General features: G+C 55.5%; 3 protein-coding genes across 3 annotated transcripts; 2 read left to right on the top strand and 1 right to left on the bottom strand.

Moving 5' to 3' along the window:
* Window positions 1-426: 426 nt before the first annotated feature.
* SPSK_04914 (uncharacterized protein) lies at window positions 427-3,432 on the bottom strand (the record flags this gene model as incomplete). The annotated part of the gene is made up of 3 exons (XM_016731674.1): window positions 427-3,064; window positions 3,166-3,292; window positions 3,390-3,432. The coding sequence occupies 3 exons, from the start codon at window positions 3,430-3,432 to the stop codon at window positions 427-429; spliced, it is 2,808 nt and encodes a 935-aa protein (XP_016582837.1).
* A 5,631-nt stretch (window positions 3,433-9,063) lies between these two features.
* On the top strand, window positions 9,064-10,680 carry SPSK_05194 (uncharacterized protein; the record flags this gene model as incomplete). The annotated part of the gene is made up of 1 exon (XM_016731944.1): window positions 9,064-10,680. The coding sequence occupies one exon, from the start codon at window positions 9,064-9,066 to the stop codon at window positions 10,678-10,680; it is 1,617 nt and encodes a 538-aa protein (XP_016582836.1).
* Window positions 10,681-12,896: 2,216 nt separating this feature from the next.
* On the top strand, window positions 12,897-17,534 carry SPSK_04813 (uncharacterized protein; the record flags this gene model as incomplete). Its single annotated transcript, XM_016731576.1, has 1 exon — window positions 12,897-17,534. One exon carries the CDS (start codon window positions 12,897-12,899, stop codon window positions 17,532-17,534), a length of 4,638 nt encoding a protein of 1,545 aa, XP_016582835.1.
* Between the last annotated feature and the right edge of the window lie 248 nt (window positions 17,535-17,782).

Here is a 17,782-nt window from a genome sequence, read left to right as displayed (position 1 = left end):
CTCTGTCACTTATACCCATATAGACTGCATGTCATTGAAAGTCCTTTTATTAAACAATAACAAGCAAAACTACACGCTCCCGGGATATCTTTCGGCGTTCCTTTAACCTAAAGTCAACGCAGTCCAACTCCACGCCTGCCTCCCAAAGTGCAGGCCCATCTCAGCGACACCACCTCGCACGATCCAGACTAATGATGTATGTTTTATTGTTTTTGGTATCGCCCTGGCACAAAGATTCCGTGCGTTTTCACCGGTCCAATGTAGCCAAATAAAGTAAACAAAACGAGAAAGGAAAAGAAAGCCAGAAATTAAGACAACAGGGAATAATAAGAAAAGAGAATTAAAAAAGTGTTTGTTGCGGGAGACGTGCCGTATCCAAATATACACCAATGACAAGACCGTCACTAGAGCAACTTGGTGCTGTGCTTAGTAGAGGACGCGCTCAGTGTAGATGGGAGGTTGCATGTTGTCCTGGTCCCATTCAATCTTGCCCTTCTCAGACAAAGTGACGCCAGCATCCGTGATATTGATGTAGGGCTGCGTGTGGGCAATCTCCTGCTTCGAGACACCGGCAGGATCCTCGGGAATCCAAAGCAACGGGGGCTCGCTGCCCACCGACGGCGGAACGTAGGCATTCCGCTCAACCTCTGGGGTGTACATGTTCCCAAAGTTCACATTGTTTGCGTGGTCCGGAACCAGCTCGCGCATGGACTCGTAGTTGGAAAACACCCAAGGCTTGAGGAAACGGAGAAGAATGTTGCCCTTGGGAGGAGGCCCAGTAAGAGCACCCGTGTGGCCATGGGCGCCAACATCCGCGTTGGCACCGTTGGCAACATTGGCACCGTTGGCACCCTTAACACCGATAGGAGCCCCAGCGTCACCATATTTCTCGTATTCTGCGCCACCCTGAGTCGATGCCGGGCTCACCACGGTGTTGCTCTCCGCAGGGCGGTTCTGAGCGACATTCACGCCCGCGCCCGAGGCACCGGCGGGAGCAATCTCGGCCGGGATAGGGCCGTTGCCAGTAACGCCAACAGGAGCAACACCGCCAGCAGGCACGCGCTCAACATCGCCAATGCGGCGGGCCTCCTCCTCGGCCAACAGGCTCTGGGGCATGTTGTACAGAAGAGGGTCGAGGGCCGACACCAAGCTGATGTGGAAGAGCACAGTGAACACCAGGAAAACAACCTGCAGAGCGAGCTGGATCGGGGCAACGGAAGCACCGAAAAGACCAATCATGCAAATCTCCGACAGGTAGACACCCGTCATGAGCTGCTTCAGGGCACGCGGGTAGATGAGACCGCGCGTGTCAATCTGCGTGTCCGTGACGAACAGGACGTTGTAGCGGTAGGCGAAGTAGAAGAAGGCCATGCCCAAGCACGCCCAGCCGAGCACCAGGGGCGCAATGGCCGAGTACGTGATGGCAATGACAGCGATGTTGGTGTAGACCGGGAGAGTGCTGCCCCACGAGATGGTGCTGAGGCTGGCCCACTTCTGGTACATGCCGCGAGGAGTGCCCGTGAGGTACTTGTACATGAGGTGGAAGATGAAGAAGCCCACGACCTGCGAGATGACACCAGCAGCGACTGTCAGGCCCTGGACGATGAAGTACGACATGTAGAAGTTGGACGCCTTGGGCAGGTTGGTGGCCAGCAGGCTGGTGACGGAGCCCGGGTTGCTGGCAATCTGCTTGCCAACGGCCGAGGCGGACGAGGCGACCGTCGTGACGAGGAACACCTGGACAACCTGGAAGGCAAAGTAGGCGTTTTGGGTAAACAGCTCGACGCGGGCGGTGGAGGGCTCGCCAGCCAGACGGGCGCACAGACGCATGACGACGGGCACGAGCGACATGAGAATGGACAGAGCGACCGAGGGCAAAAGACCGGTGATGAAGCCCATGATGACCTGGGGCACCTTCTTCAGCCAAGTGAGGAACGAGATGGTCTCGAGGTAGTTGACGTTGCTGATCACACCGACGACAGCGACAGGGATAGCCCAGAAGATAATGAGCGCCGCAATGAAGGCAAGAACGGCATAACGACGGATAACCAACTGCCACCAGGGGAGGTTGAGCGAAGACCAGATGACGTCCGAGGGCGTGATGCCGATGAAGCGCGCCATGTGCAGGCCCTCGTGGTGGGCCAGGGACTGGTAGGCGTTTTCGGCAGCGGCCTGGTTGTCAAACTCAACAAAAATGGCAGAGGCAGGCTTGGGCGTGCCAGCGTGGTACGCGGCCTGCTCACGGACAATCAGGGGCGAAAGGCGCTGAATTTCGGACCGGCAGTAGTCAATGGAGTCGACCTTCTTGCCAATCAGGCCCAGGAGACCGGTGCGGTGGGTAGGGCGCTTCTTGCGCGCGAGCCAGCGGGCAGCAACACTGCCCGACTCGCCCTCACCGGGCGCAGCAGCCACGTTGTCCTTAATCTCGGGGGCGTTGCCTTTCTTGAGGGCCTTCTGGCGCTCCTTGTTGGCGGCCTTGATGAGCTTGACCTCGGCCTTCTCGAGGCGGAAAGCCGCCTTATCGCGGTCCTTGACATGCTCGTCGAGCTCCTTGGTGTCGCGGTTGATCCAGACGTTGCGCACGTGGGCGCCGAACACCTTGCGCACGCGGCGCTCGTCACAGAGAGCCTCGGGCACACAGGTGAACAGCACGGTGCGGGAGGACATGCGCTGCGAGTAGACGGGGCTGAGCAGGAAGGCCTGGCGCAGGTTGATGTAGAAGACGAATTCGCGGAAGATCAAGTACATGATGAAAATGTAGTAGACCCAAGAGACAAAGAGGTGCGCAAAGTAGCGGTAGCGCTTCTTGAACGTGCTGCTGTCGACATTGGAGTAGGACAGAATGTCCAGCTGCTTCTGGCCGCCGCCGCCGGTGGCGTTGACGGGGAAGAGGATGGGCCAGGTGATGAGGCAGCCCACGAAGGTGACGATGACCGTCATGCGCAGGAAACGGAGGAACAGGTACGCATCCAGGGACTGATGCTGCAGGGCGTACACATCAGGCAGGTGGAAGTAATTCCGAAACCAGTTCACGAAGCCATTGGGGAGTTTGGGAGTGCGCTCTCTGTGAAAGGAGTGAGGTTTGTTAGTAAGTCCCCAGGATAGAGGCAACGGCCACAGCTGTCACGCCGTTGCTGTGAAGGTGTTGTGATAGCAAGAACATACTCCTCTTTGAGAGAGCCAAGATAGGTACGCGGCGCATACCAGCGAGGCTGGCTACGACGGAGCACCAAGAAGATGATGAAGTAAATGGCCGAAACTACGGCCACAGGACCAATGGTCAGGTAAAGGCCTGTATAACGAAGCTCTGGTCAGCAAGTGTTGTCCCAGTCCAGACGAGGCTGTAATCTCAAATCTGGAATGGCTCGGCAAAGGAAGAAGAGCCTTACCCTGCAGCGACGATGACTGCGGCGTGCCGCTGGAGTCGCTCATGGCTGTGACGAATCCAGAACGCTGCCCGGACGCAAACAAAAGTGAGAGTGTGATAACGTAAGGAGCAGGGCTCACGTAGCTATGCAGAGGCTACGTCGTATTTGGCGATAACAATGCCGTGCAATGGCGATGTTCGTCGAAGTCTGTTGTTGTCGATGCTCCACGATCTGATGCCAAGAACGAGGGGGCAGGCGGGATAGGAACAAAAATAAAAGGAACAAAAATAAAAGGAACCAAAATAAAAGGGACCAAAAAGGGAAAAGGGAGAAAGGAAAAGAAGAGTCTCCAGGGGAGTGAGGGAGGGGGATCGAAACGAGGCGGTGGGAATAGATAAATAAGGAGTCGGATTGGGAAATGGGAGCTCTGGACAGGTGCAGCTACCGTCACGCGAAAGAGCATCCAGTTAGCGAGAATGGCCAAAAGAAAGTAGAAAAAAAATGCAAGACAGAAACAGATTAGGCCAAGCAAAAAAAGTCAAGAAAACTGGGAACAGCGCGCAATTGGTAAGATACAATGGCGGGCCCAAGCCAGGTGTCAATCGAGATGCGTACAGGGGTGTGGATTGGGTTCTTGAAGGTGGGTGTGGATGAATGAAGAAATACACAGTACAACTGTACAGATGTGTGAATGCCAGAGGAGGGGGCCAACGAGAGAAAAAAGAAAAAAAGAGAAGTGAGAGGTTGGGATGTGTGACGACTAGGTACCTTTGTGGTTTGGATCGACAAAACAACAGGATAGACAGCAACGTAAGGAGACAAAAGGACATCAAAACAGAAAGAGCGACAAGCGCTTGTTGACCGTGAAACCTCAGAGGAGATGCTCGGTCATGCCTTCCTGTGAGGATACACGAACGTCGTAGACGCACGATACGGCAGTTGCGATCGATGCCAGGACCAGGAGAACCAGGAGGCCTAGGAGGGGCACAGCACGTTCGATATCTCTCTCACTGCGACGATTTAATTTGCCCTGTTATTATATTATTCGTCTTCAGCTCCCGGGTCGCCCCATTACGAAATAAGTTAACGCGACACGCAAAGCTTGGGGGTGGGCGGACAGATGGTCAGATGGCCTGTGCTTGCTGGCCGAGAAGTTCTGGGTCCCAGACAAGAAATGCTCCATTAAAGCACGTTGCTGGGGCCAGGGAGATGAGGAAGGGGAAGCCACGATGGACTAACGACGAAGTACATATTTTCTAAGAAAACAACAAAACGGAAGGCGCGCCAGAGTCGGACAGGCAATTCTTGGCCAATTGCAACAACGCGAAGTCGAGACGAAAGGAACGACTGTGTCACTGGTGTCCGACGCAGTGCACTGCAGCGCAATGCTCATCTACGGAGTATAATTTGTGTATCTTGTGTATCTCTCAGCTAGTTGTCAGGTACTGTTTATCTTGCATGTGCAACCACAATAGCAGGTCTCGTCGCGCAAACTTAGCGCAGCCTTGAGGGGCAAGGTACAAATGGTCCCTTGCCCCTTGCCCTGTTTGATTTTTCTGCGCTGCTTGTTGTCTGGCTCAGTCGCGCCTGCTTTATTTGTTGTCATGTGTCAACCCTGCTCTTGCCACCGACGTAAGTTTTGCTTTTGCGCTGAGTTGCGCTACTAAGGCTCTTCTACTCAGAGCGGACATACCACTTTCGAGGAAAGAGGTGGGACGGCCTAGCCAGAACATCGGAACGAGAAAGAGCATCACAGCAAAAACTTTTCAATGCAACATGATGAGTTCAGAAGGGGCGGCCCAGCAAGCTGAATATCGCGGTATTATCTTACAGGACGCTGCGACTAGCCTTTCGGGAAGGAAGAGCGACCCAGGCGCAAGGGCAAAAGTCGCCCCAGTGGGCTGGCAAAACGGAGAGCGCGACGGAAGGAACGACACGCAAGAGGTGGTTTACAGCGGACTTGGCAGGCGCGATGGCAGGCAATGACGAAATCGAGAAACGGAAAAGCAGTTCACAACCCATGTCGAGCTGAACGGCAGACGGCAAAAAGATTGAGGAGAGGAGAAAATCCAGCACAGGCAGATTGGTGAAAAGCGGGTCCTGATGAGCTCAGTTCCCAAGCCAGGACCGATTTGGTCAAGGCTGTCATGCTTGTGGGTTGTTTTGGGGCGGTCATGTGGGTCGTGGAGGGGTGTGGGAAGGAGCGACTCGATCACAAATATGGGGCTGGCAAATTGTATGGGAAGAAACAAGAAAAGAAATAAAACTAGAGAAAATTAATGACAAGAAAAAGAGTCAATGTCAGTCAAAGCCACTCCAGAGACATTGGGCGCGTGCTGTGTTGTCTCTGCAGTCGACGCGGCCAAAAAAAAAAAATGCACCTCGAATTAGCACAGAGCGTGGCGCCGGTAGCTTGTGTGAAGTAGAGAAAGGCATCATAATTGATGATAGGAGGCAAGCGAGCGACGCGGACTAGCAGCACGCGTGATTGGCGCAGTGCGGTGTGATGGCACAGTTTGGAACAGCATTGCAGGACGGCGACAGCCATGTATGCAAAACAGCGAAGCAATCCCATCATGTATCACACTGGACTGGACTCCAGGAAAACGATCGCTTGTGTTGCAGCCGGGAAGACGGCCAAGAAACCAAAGGCAACGCTACACAGTACATGTACTTGTTTTCGAGCTCGTCTCAGCCTATTTTTCTGGGTTCATCTTGGATTTAGGGTTCGTTTTTCTGGGCCTATCTACGGCTGCGACTTTGCAAAGTTACATTGAGAGAGGTCTTATCGCCACGCCAATGGGAATCCCCTGTTCAGCGCGTGCGTTGGGGGTTCCTTCAAGATTCAGAATCAGCTGAGGCACAGTAACAAACGACGTCATGATAACAGGCGCTGTGACGTGCAGACAATTTGCCAAGGCTGTGCGCAAAAAGACCCTGACGGTAACTCGAAAAAGACAACTCGTACGAAAACTAAACAAAAAAAATGCAGTTGCGGAGTAACGCGTAGTATTTTCTATCTCGGCGTCAAAATAAAAATTGGCACTGATGCAAATGAGTTGGAGACACGTACAAGTCGATCCTCGGCGACCTGTGACTTCCAGAGCAAACGCCAGGTCCAAGACAGCCGTGATGTGCACTGAAGAAAAATGCGAGGAGACCGAAAGGACCACGGCGCATCTCAGGCAGGCAAAGGCCATCCAGGTCTGGCTGGGCCTCGTCATGCCTACGGAATATTTTCCATAGCGCCGGACAAGGTAGGAGTGGAGAAGCCCAGATTGGTGCCGAGATTGGACGAGCGACGATCGACAGTGGCGCCGTTTATTTGTCTTGCAATCGTTTGGGGGACGGCGTATCTCTGAGAGGAATATGACATACAACATGCATACGGGGTACAACAGCGCAACAAAGACATGCCGATAATCGAAGGTTGGCGACGTCAGGACGGTCGAGACAATGAGGTCGACCGATCAAGAGGCTGAAGCAAGGCAGAGGCTGGCAGTCGACCGAAATGGTGATGGACAGATGTGCGTGGAATGGCTGAGCCGGACAGTGCTCGTGGTGACTACAGTGAGGCACAACAGCATCAGGTCAAGCACAGACAGATGAGAAGGTTCATATCAGGGCCCAATGGTGGCAGAGCCTTACAAGGATGGCGATGGTTCAACCTCTTGTAAGGCTCCACTGGCTTGCGTCGAATTTTCAGACACAACACGCCGTCGCGACTTAACCCGACTTAAACTGTACGATATGGGGAGCGTTTAATTACAGTCTGCCCGTTCTCGGCCAGAGATAGACGTCCATGATAGTGGCAGACACGAACACAGACACACAGGGTTGTGTTGCCGTAGGGCTCGTGTCGTGAAATTCGTGTGCGTTTCTTACAGCGGCACCTTCACCTGCTGACATACATACATATATATATTCGGTCTTTGAGAAGGGTTAAAGTGGCATTCTCTGTAGAGCTATTTCTTCTTGATTGTATTTTCTTTCTTCCCTTTAAATTCTATTAGTTTTGGTCGAATATTTTGCTGCGTGTTAACTTCATATGCCAAAAAGCCTTTATGTTCAATCGTTGCGATTTCATTTAATAACCTGTTGATTTTAACTACAGCTTCACAAGCAATGTGCCATTACTCGTACGAGAACACATCGTACGCTGTCAATGCTCCTCGGCTCGCCTAGGCTTATGGTTTGTTGGTCTTCATTCTACACTTCACGAATATCTTGGTTGTTGGTTTTTGTTTTCTTTGTCTCCACGTAGATCGTAGTCGCCGACGGTGTACTGATACCTGCTTTCTGCCCCCCCTTTACGGAGTAATAATTGCTTTTGAGTTTTCTTCAGTTCTTTTATTCAACAGTGATGGTATGCGACTTCGCATTCCATCCAGCAGAGTACAAAGGCGAGGAAAACAAGGCAAAGAAAGCCTTTGGCACTAATAGTGTCCAACATGTAGGCCAAGAATGCGACATGCGCACTATCTATTGGTGCGAATACCTTCGAATCGTTTCCCTCCCTTGTATGCCTTCCATATATGTAAGTCAACGCCGACGACCCCTCAAGAGGCCTCACGCGGCGCATGGTCAGGTCCCCTGATGGTGCCTGGGTGGTGAGTAAGAACCAAAGGGTCCGTTTGCGCGATGCCGTTCTTCTTCCGCGGCATAATCGCAGGTACACAGGGTGGCGGCTCTACTAGTCTGACCGGTCCAGTTCCGGCACGTTGTCCGGTAAAACATGGACAGGAACACAGTCTTAATAAAGGGGAATTCGAAGAAGAAGAAGAAAGAAAGAAAGAGACACAACAAAGAAAACGAGCAAGGGAGAGTGATGAGCGATCGAAGAAGCAACTGCTAAACACTTCGCTCGAAGAGGCAGTCGATAACTCGTCGATTGCGTTGGAATTTGACACGAATGTGCATGTACGTCGGCACGCCGTACGACATATTTGGTGACAATAAAACAAGCTCGGTGCAGAACGCCAGAGTGACCGGAATGCAAGACGAGCCGTGAGGCAGGCATCACGGCCGTGATCGGAATGGAGGCAGATGAGGGCCCGTGGTGGCATTGTTGCAACCACCAGAACGTGCGCAATGCGGTTGATACGGGGGCCTATGCATGCAACTGTCGAGAAAGTAGCAATAGCATGATGCTGCTTGGACCTGGAGTCTGGGTGCGATGCTGAGATGCGATTCGCTCGTCTTTCACGTCACAACGTCGCAATAATAGAACGGTATCAATGCACAAAAATATGTGCGCGTACCTCATTCTTCGCGTAGGCAAGGAGGATGACTACATATTGGCTCTGGAGGCTTCTAACCGTATTTTGATAATGGACACGATTGCAGTGCGACGTGGTGATGTTGAATGTCTGTTGGTTGTTGGTGCGATTTCCTAATGCGGACATGCACCTCCCAAACTGCCATTAAAAGGGATCACCAACGACATCAAAGGACTTCAAAAAGCAGCTGTTCGACGCAAGCAAACAAATGCAACACCAAGAACAAAGGAGGCTGCATGCGTTGTGATGAATACGGACTAGGAAACAGTTATGGGCCTTCCACGCAAACGCAGCATGGTAGAGATATGAAAAGGGCATGACTTGATGAAGTCCCCGTAGACGTGAAGAATCAACGCATCGCGCTTTGCAGCTTCATTTGACATCCAACACAGACGACGCCCCTATCCTTCACCAGTATGGCACACGTGTACGCACACAACTTTGACCCCAGCGTCCACCGCGCCGGCTACATCCCGGGGACCGAGTTTGCGCTGCCGTACCTCTCGCGCTTTTCGATGGCGCACGACGACGAGGCGGGCATGCTGCGCCATGTCAACTGTAGCTTGCTGTCGACGCCCGGGGTGCCGCCGACGTTGATTGCGCTCAAGCAGCACGCACAGTCGCTCGCCTATCTGATTGCGATGCTCAACCCGCACGGCGGCGACGACGAAGCGGTTGAAGTGCTCGTCAAGAGGGCCAAGGCGGCCAAGAGCGCCAAGAGGGCCAAACGCCAAAAGACGGGCCACATTGGCGATGACGACACCGGCGTCACAGACGGCAGTCTTCTCCGCGATCTCGTGTCAGGCACGACCGACACGACGACGGACAATCCCTTTGACTGGCTCGACCTCAGCCGGCCGTACACCAACGATGCCGATCCGGCACACCACCGGCCGCTGATCGACCTCGTCAACGAGGTGAAGGCGCGGCACGACGTGCTGGACACGACATACCACTGCCCGCTGACGACGTACGAGCCGCGCAACGGCGGGCGGTATACGCGGGACCGCAGCAAGGGCAAGGACAAGGACGACGCGCGGCGCTGGGACGAGGACGGCTTTGACCAGCGGCGGCCCTATGCATCGTACCACGGCTTGCTGCTGCATGCCAACATGTGTCTAGAGCGGCTGGACCACGAGTACGCCGCCACGGGCGGGCTGTTGTCGCTGCTGCCGACGCGCCGGGTGAATGGCGTGAGCGGCGACAACAACAAAGACACAAGCACAAACAGAAACAAAAACGAGGACGAAGACGAGGACGAGGAAGCGCCTGAGATAAAGGCCGCCCGCAACACCCTTGTCGGCCAGTGGATCGTCTTTTCGCAGAACCTCATCGGCCGCACGTACGAGCTGGAGGCTGCTTATGCCAACGCCGTGCATGCACTCCGTGGACGAGACACGGGGGCCGACACGGGGGCCGCGGCCGACAAGTGGCGCATGATCCACGCCGGCGACGACGTCTGGGCCGACGTGCACAGCAAGCTGGACGCATCGAGCACGGCCGATGCAGCGTGGACGGCGCAGCGCAGCACCCAGGGCGTGGTTGGCGGCAACCAAGCCGCCGATGCGGCGTCGGCCGACCGCGTCGTGTACGTCGACATCAACACGCGCTTCTACCGGACGGACGTCGGCGGCACCCACGCGCGCGGCGCCATCTACGTGTGTCCGGTCGGCGCACCGGGCATCGTCGATGCAGGCGTGGAGGACGGCTCTGGTCGCGGCTCGTCGGCGGCGGCCGATGATGCCGACAAGCGCGCCGACCGGCACGCGGCCCAAGGGCGCCACTACTCCGCCTCGGCTCTCGAGCAGCGCTACGACCGCCGCCTTCAGGACGCCGGCCGCATTGCCCGTGCCAACCAGCATCTGGCAGAGCAGGCACTCCAGCACGCGCAGGCGCTGCTGGTGCTGCGTCGCGACCAAGAACGCATGCTGGCGCTGAACGCGGAGCTGCAGAGGACGGCCGACGCGGCCAGGCAGCGCCTGAAAACAGCCGAGGCGGAGCTCGCAGATCTCAAGTCCACGAGAGGCTGGTGAGGACACGCGTGCGTGACGTCTCTGTAGAATGACACCACCTGCCGCGCATGTTGCTGTGGCTGTGGATGACTGACCCGGAGAGAAGTAAGATGACCCAGATGACAAGGTGCAGGGCAGCTGACAGGGGACTGGGAAAAGCTCGGGCGGGGGCGTATGCAGTCTAATTTCCACATTACAACACAGGTTGGCATCCGAGAACCGATGAGCAGGAATAGGAAAGAGATCCTAGAAAGAGAAACAGAAACAGAAACAAAAGTGGAAAACGCAAGATGAAAAGCACGGTCCCCAGATGCTTGCTGACCTCCCGAAATGAACGAACGCATCCAAGGATGTCTCGACGACAAGTGTGACTGTGTGACACATGCAGGAGGAAATCACATCTCGCCTCATCACCTGTGCTCTGTTGTTTGTGACCTTTTTCGGTCGACGGCGTACTTTGACTCCATCAGCTCCTCCCTTTCGTTTCTCTCTTCACCTTGGCAACTGAGAGAGCCAAGGCTCTGCAACGATCGGAAAAGGAAGACACACCGCGGGATCATTGTCTTCGGGCAGTGCTAAGATGCGGAACCGGTCGGAGGCGGTGGTTGGTCGGGTTTCGTTTTGTTTTTCAGCTCACATCAGCTCTCTCACTCACCTTTCCTTTTGTATTGATTTATTGATCCGCAAAAATATTGGTCTTGCGGTACTTTACTCGTCGTGCCGGCTCTCTTCCTGTCACGGGTTTATTAACTGGTCAGTCGGATACTTGCAGAGGCAGCAGTTTTTTTTTACTCTTTTACCTTCCTAGTCTTTTACTTTTTTTGTCTTTTCTCTTGTTCTGTTATTTCTTTCTTTTCCCCCATTAATCCCATTCTCTTCCCTTTAGTGACCTGTGCTACCATTTGCAGACAAACCGGGCTTGTCGGGGCCTAATCGTAATTACATTGTAAATTGCACCGACATAGATTGTAGGATAAAATTGCGCCTGTTAAACATCGCTTTCGCCCGTTTGTGATGGCGTGTCTCTATTTCTTAATTTTTTATTTTATTTCTTTATTTATTTGGTTCTTTTTCTTATCATTTTTCTAAGCACTCTCCTCATCCGTGCTATGCGATTGGTCCGTTCGAAGCCCCACTTCCGTCGCCGTAGCAACAGCGCACCACAACAAGCTGGATGTCTCCGCTTCGCAGCTTCTCCGTTTCCGCACTTTCCCTCGTTGTCGTTGCAGGACCAGCAATAGCCGCGCCCCACTTCTCATGTGCCCTTTCCCTGCGTGTTCACAACGCGCCTTCTACTCTTGGCGCAACGCAGATGGCTCCTGCGCATATCCATCAACGTAACCTTGCAAATCGCGGGAGAGAAGGCACGATCCTCAGAGCTCAGGCCATCGACCCTTCGAGCCTTCCTTGTCCGTCTGAGCGCAACACCCCTGTACGCCGGACGTCGTATGATATCCCTTTTCTTCTGCTCCAGTTCTGCTCCAGTTCTGCGCGCCTCCGTTCGACTTTGCCTCACTTCGATCCCTGCATCTACGTATCTGTGTTTCTCGCCTGGCCCACACTTCCAAACACCTCTGTTATTATTCCTTGCTTTTCCATATGCGGTACACAGCTGTCCTGGCAAGACAGACCCCTCGATACCAGTAGCCGATCCTATTTGCTTGCAGTTATTCTTCATTCTTGGATATTCGTCCTTCTCGATTCTTCTCGTTTTGTTACCGCGTACCTCCCTCCCCTCGTCCGTCACCCTCCTTTTCTCTGTTGTCTCACGCTCGTTGCCCACACCTCTCTCCTCCCCAGCACTTCAAAAAGCCAAGCGATGCGCCGCTGAACCCGACCAGCAGCGTCCGCCGAGGAGAGCGAGAGAGCGTTGGTTGCCATCGCGAGACAGGGCCCCGTCTCTTGTCGACGTCGAAGTCGCAGAAAGCATGGGTGTTTGGTGAGCCTGGAGCAGCAGAGAGACGGCCAACGACAGCAGCACTCACACAAGTAACAGCAGAGCACCGACCACTGTGCCATGTAACGGCCCGTCAACAGCTGCATCCATCCAGTGCTCGTGCTTTGTTTGTATTACTCCAGTCCTCGTTGGCTTCACTTTATTTTAGTTTTCCTTTCCTCTTGCCGACAGCCGACTCCGACCTTCACGCAGCGTCGTCTCACGCAAAAAGTACGCTCCGTCCTGCCGGGCGCCGTTGAGCACGGAGCAGTCAATTACGGTTGTCCGCCATCCACTTACAATGGCAGCGGCCCTGGATGGCCGACTTACTGGCCTCCTCCACGGCCGTCGCCAGCCAATGGCCGTTGCTCCTCAAGCAGTTATTCTTGCAACCCTCGTCCAGCTGCTGCCACGTGTCGCTGCGGAGTCCTCTTCCTCCTCATCCCCGGCCGTTTTCCCTTATACGCCGACCTCCATCCTCGTCCCGAGCGCCAACTCGAGCGTTGTTTATCTCTTCTCTGCCTCGGCCAGCGGCCAAGTCGAGTTCCTCTCTCTCAACATCTCGTCCACTCTCTCGTCATACTCGTCAAGCGGCATAGAAACACTCACAGCAGGGGTTCCGTTCCTCGTGAATAATGGGCAAGAAAACACTTTAACAACCTTTACGCCAGCCATTCGCTCCGATGGCTCGATATTTGTTTACGCCGGCGATTGCTCTTCGACAAGCTCCGACTCGGCCACCGTCTGGACCTACAACCCCTCGTCCTCGACAGCGCAATGGACGAGCAGCTCAATACCTCTGACTTCCTCCCAGTCCGGGCCATGGTTTCTCGGCAGCAGCACTGGCTTCTCGAACCAGGTCGCACCGGTCATGTCCAACTCTACGTTTTACCTTTACGGCGGCATGTGTCCGACAACAGGAACTGCCAGTTCCTCCGCAGATGTCTCTTCCAACTGGCAGAGCAGTGCCTCCTATTCCAACAAAATGTTAAAGCTCGTGCCGTCCGGCGACTCATATACGCCATCCTTTGTCTCAAGCAAAGGACCCCCAATCGCCGAAGCGGGCTTCACGTTCACAAAATTGCCGGCGTCCCAATCAAACCGGTCGGGCATCGTGACCCAGCAGGTGAACAGCGTCGTGCTTGGCGGCCACACCGAAACGGCGTTTGTCAACATGAGCACCGCCGCAATCTGGAGCCTACCAGAAGAGGCATGGTCTTTTGTGTCCATTGCCAACCCGTCGTCGGCTGCGCCCGGCAACTCCGAGCTTACAGTCGTACGAAAAGACGGCACGCCCTCCACAGCGGCTGCACCAGACAGCCGTTCGGGACATTCGGCCGTTCTAAGCGAGGATGGCAACTCATTGATAATCCTAGGTGGCTGGGTCGGGGACGTTACTCAGGCCGCAGACCCGCAACTGGCGGTTCTTAAGATGGGACCTGACTACGGACAGTGGCAGTGGTCCATACCGTCGACACAACCTTCAGGCTCCGGCATGTACGGCCACGGTGCTGCCCTCCTGCCCGGCAATGTCATGGTCGTCTACGGTGGCTATAACATTAGCAGCTCATCCACCTCACCTGCAAATTTGATCCGGAGAGGCTCCCCGTCGGACGGGAACGGTCTCATGTTTTACAACCTGACCAGTCTCTCTTGGTCCGAGAACTACACCTATCCGACCAAGGACTCGTCAGCTGCCGCCCCTTCATCGACCACATCACACACCTCTTCCTCCAAGATCGCTCTCGGCCTGGGCCTTGGCCTCGGTATCCCGCTTGCCATTCTCCTTCTTGTCCTGCTCGTACACATCTGCCGACGCCGCAGCCGCCAGCGCCATCGGCGAGATGAAGCCGTTCGTGCTCTCGCCCAAGACCACCAGCAGTTCCTGCATGGCCACGACGAAATGGTGGAGAAGAACGGTGGCAACGTGCCCTTCGGTTGGGGTAACGGACGGGAAGGAATGGGCTTCTATACTGGCGGCCATGATCCCTACGTGGGCCGCCGCTCTCTTGGGTTTGAGAGCCTTCGGAGAACCAAGCCAAGTCCTGCCTTCCCGACTTACCAGTCACCCAACCTGCATGCCGACGACCGTAGCGTGCCAGGTGCGGCCTTTTCCAATGGACGCACGCCGGCACGCAATGTCGCGCGTGGCCTCTACCAGCCAACAACAATCAATGACTACGAGTCTTTCCTGGCGCTGGGTAACAACGGAGGTGCTGCTGCAGGCAACAGCACTAACGGAATCCACCCCATCTATGAGGCCGACGAAGAAGACGATGACAACGGCACCGACAAAGGCAAGCAGCGTGCCGGGGCACAGACCGCCGATTCAACCGGCCGGTCCATTAGCCCCGAGACTGAGGAGCTCATCGACCCATTCCTCACGCCCAGTACGCAATCCGTGCACGCTGGCTCCAACAACCCCATGCGGTCGTCGTACGCCGGCGCTCTTGGGCCCAACACCGTCAACCTCAACCCGTTCGTGCGCAACACACCCAGCCCCGATCGGGCTATGTACGGCGGTGCGGTCCTGGGCGTCATGGATCCTTCCGGTGCTGGTGCTGGTCCCTCGAAAACTGGCCAGGACCGTGATGTCCAGGAATGGGTGACAGGTCTCGAAATTGAAGATCTGCTCTTCTCACCGCCTGCTCACGGAGCTGGCGCAGCAATTGCAGCCTCGATTTCGCCCGCACCAGGCCAGACACAGCCACGTGGGCGGGTGTCACCAAGCAACACAAGCCGCCGTATTAGCCTGCGGTCCAAGCACAGTAGCGGCGGTAGCCCTACGCGGAGCAGCTTCTTGGGTTCGGCCGCTGCCGCTGCTGCAGGAGCCGTGGCGGGCGTGACAGGCGCGTGGGGAAGCGGTGAAGACGAGGCCCGTACAGGGAGCAACCTGTCCGATAAGAGTGCGTTCAGTTTCCTGTCGCGAACGACTAGTTCGCGCGGCAACGTGCCCCACAGCGGCGTTCCTGGGGTCTTGAACACAAAGGTGTCCAACAGCGACTCAAGTTCCGCAAGCTTCAACACTGCGCAGACCGGCTTCCGCAGCCTTCGCAACGAGGGCCCGGAATTGCTGTACGGAAAGGGGCATCAGAACGGAAGCAGCGCCGGGGGCAGCTTTGACAACGGTGGTGGCAGCCTCAACAACAACAGTGGCCGTGCGGGAGCTAGCACACCTACGACTTATACTCTGAACGCACCCCCAGTACTTCCACCTCTTGGGTTCGGGACAGGTTCCCATGAGTACAGTGGTGCTGCAGGCGTGTTGGCTTCTGGCGCTGCCGTTGGCGGTGCCGTTGGCGGTGCTTACCAGCACCTTCATGCCAGTGAAGACGACGACAATGAGGCGCCCCCAGGCAGCCCTAGTAAGCTCAAGGGTCGGCGCACCTGGATGGGTAGCATCATGCGCATCTTCAGCTCCGGCTCTGCCGCCAACGCGAACTTGCACTCCGACCTCCCGTTCGACGCCGCCAATAGCAGCAGTGTGGGCACGGGCGCCCAGCAAGGTCCCAACTACCGTGACATGGCTCACGCCACCCTACTGCGACGAAAACAGGGCCGGTCCGACTGGGAAGCCGACGAGCTGCGTGAGGAGGAGAACACAGCAGTGGGAGCACTCCGCAGCGGTGGTCGGACCGCAAGTATGGGATCCATGGCTGGCTACAGCCACAGCATCGGCCAGGGGAGTGGTTCGGGAGCAGGTGGGCCATCTGCATCCGGCAACATCACGGCGGGCCGGCGTGACGGCAGTGGCAAGTCGGATGAGTGGGATGTTGAAAAGGCCGTGCAAAATCGCGTCGTCCAGGTCATGTTTACCATGCCCCGTGCCGAACAGCTGCGTGTTGTCAATGCCGAGGTAGAGCGCGAAGAGGACGAGGCCGACATCGGCAGCGTCAGCCAATCCGTCGACCCTCACGACTACAGCATCAACACCGATCTTAACCACGACGACGTTGTTGACGACGATGACAATGCAGGCGGCCTTTCCGCGCCCCCTCCTCCTCCCGTCTTACAGCGGCCGTATCAATCCTACCGGTCGCGCTCTCCGCTTGAGACGACGAGCACGTCCAAAGCCTCGGCCGACGAGTCATACCGCGCGCTGCCACCGTCCCACCATCTCGCATCACCCATACCACCGGAGGTCATTGACCAACAGGACGAGCAGTTGCGGCAGCTTCACGAGGCCTTGGCCGAGTCTAAGCGCCTGTTGTCGACCAAAGCTATTGAGCCGTGGATGCTAGATGCCCATGATGACGATTACGACGACTACGAGGACGATGCCGTGACCTCCGATGAGGAAGAGGTGCACGAAGATGAAGCGCAGGCGGTCTCGGTCGACCGAGGGAAGGTTGTGGACGTGGGTTGGATGGATGCAGGGAACATGCCGTCACCCCTTAACACGTCATCTGCGTCGGAGAAACGCAATCGCATCGCTGGGGAGCGCAGCAAGGCTGCCGAGGAGCGGGAGACGTTGGCGACCGCAGCAGCGTTGGCGCGCGTGTTGATGAACAGGCCAGGAACTGGTTCGGCTCCAACGACAGCACCAGCAAAGGTATCCGCACCCGCGTCATCTGTAGCGACGATACCGACCATGCCAGCTAGACCAGCCGCGGCCGTTGCGCCACCCGCTTCGCCTACCCGCTCGCCGGCTATACCGACAACACCCGTCAAACCACTGACGCCCGTCCGCTCGCTAGGGTCGACTTACAAAACACCCACCAAGGCCATCTCCGACGATTCGCTGTCGAGCAAAGCATCCTTGGCATCCCGACGATCGGGCCGGCGAGGGACATTGGGTGGTGACACGTTGCTGGGCTCTCCAGCGGCGACCGAAGCAGCCAGCACAATCAAGAAGCCGGCCGGGTTTGTGTTGGACATGGTGGACAAGATTGAGTTAACGGGGTCGCCCAAGTCGGGGCACAGCCGTCTTGATGCTTGACGAGGAAGGTTGTCATGACTAGTATGTGAAGGATGATATGTGATTTCGTTTAGGGCTTATCTGGGGAATATCTTGGAAACATGGGCGTTTGAATCTATTGTAATATATATCTGTTTCACAATAATCAACAACTTTTGGATCTTTCTTATTGGCTTATTGATTTTTTTTTTTCTTTTCAAGGAATAATATTATGATTTTGAACCTTTCTGGTTTTTGTTTTAATAAACACAACAGTATATTATTATTAT

Source organism: Sporothrix schenckii (genome assembly GCF_000961545.1).
Source record: "Sporothrix schenckii 1099-18 chromosome Unknown Cont49, whole genome shotgun sequence".
Classification (NCBI taxonomy): domain Eukaryota; kingdom Fungi; phylum Ascomycota; class Sordariomycetes; order Ophiostomatales; family Ophiostomataceae; genus Sporothrix; species Sporothrix schenckii.
This window is presented reverse-complemented; position numbering and strand designations above follow the sequence as displayed.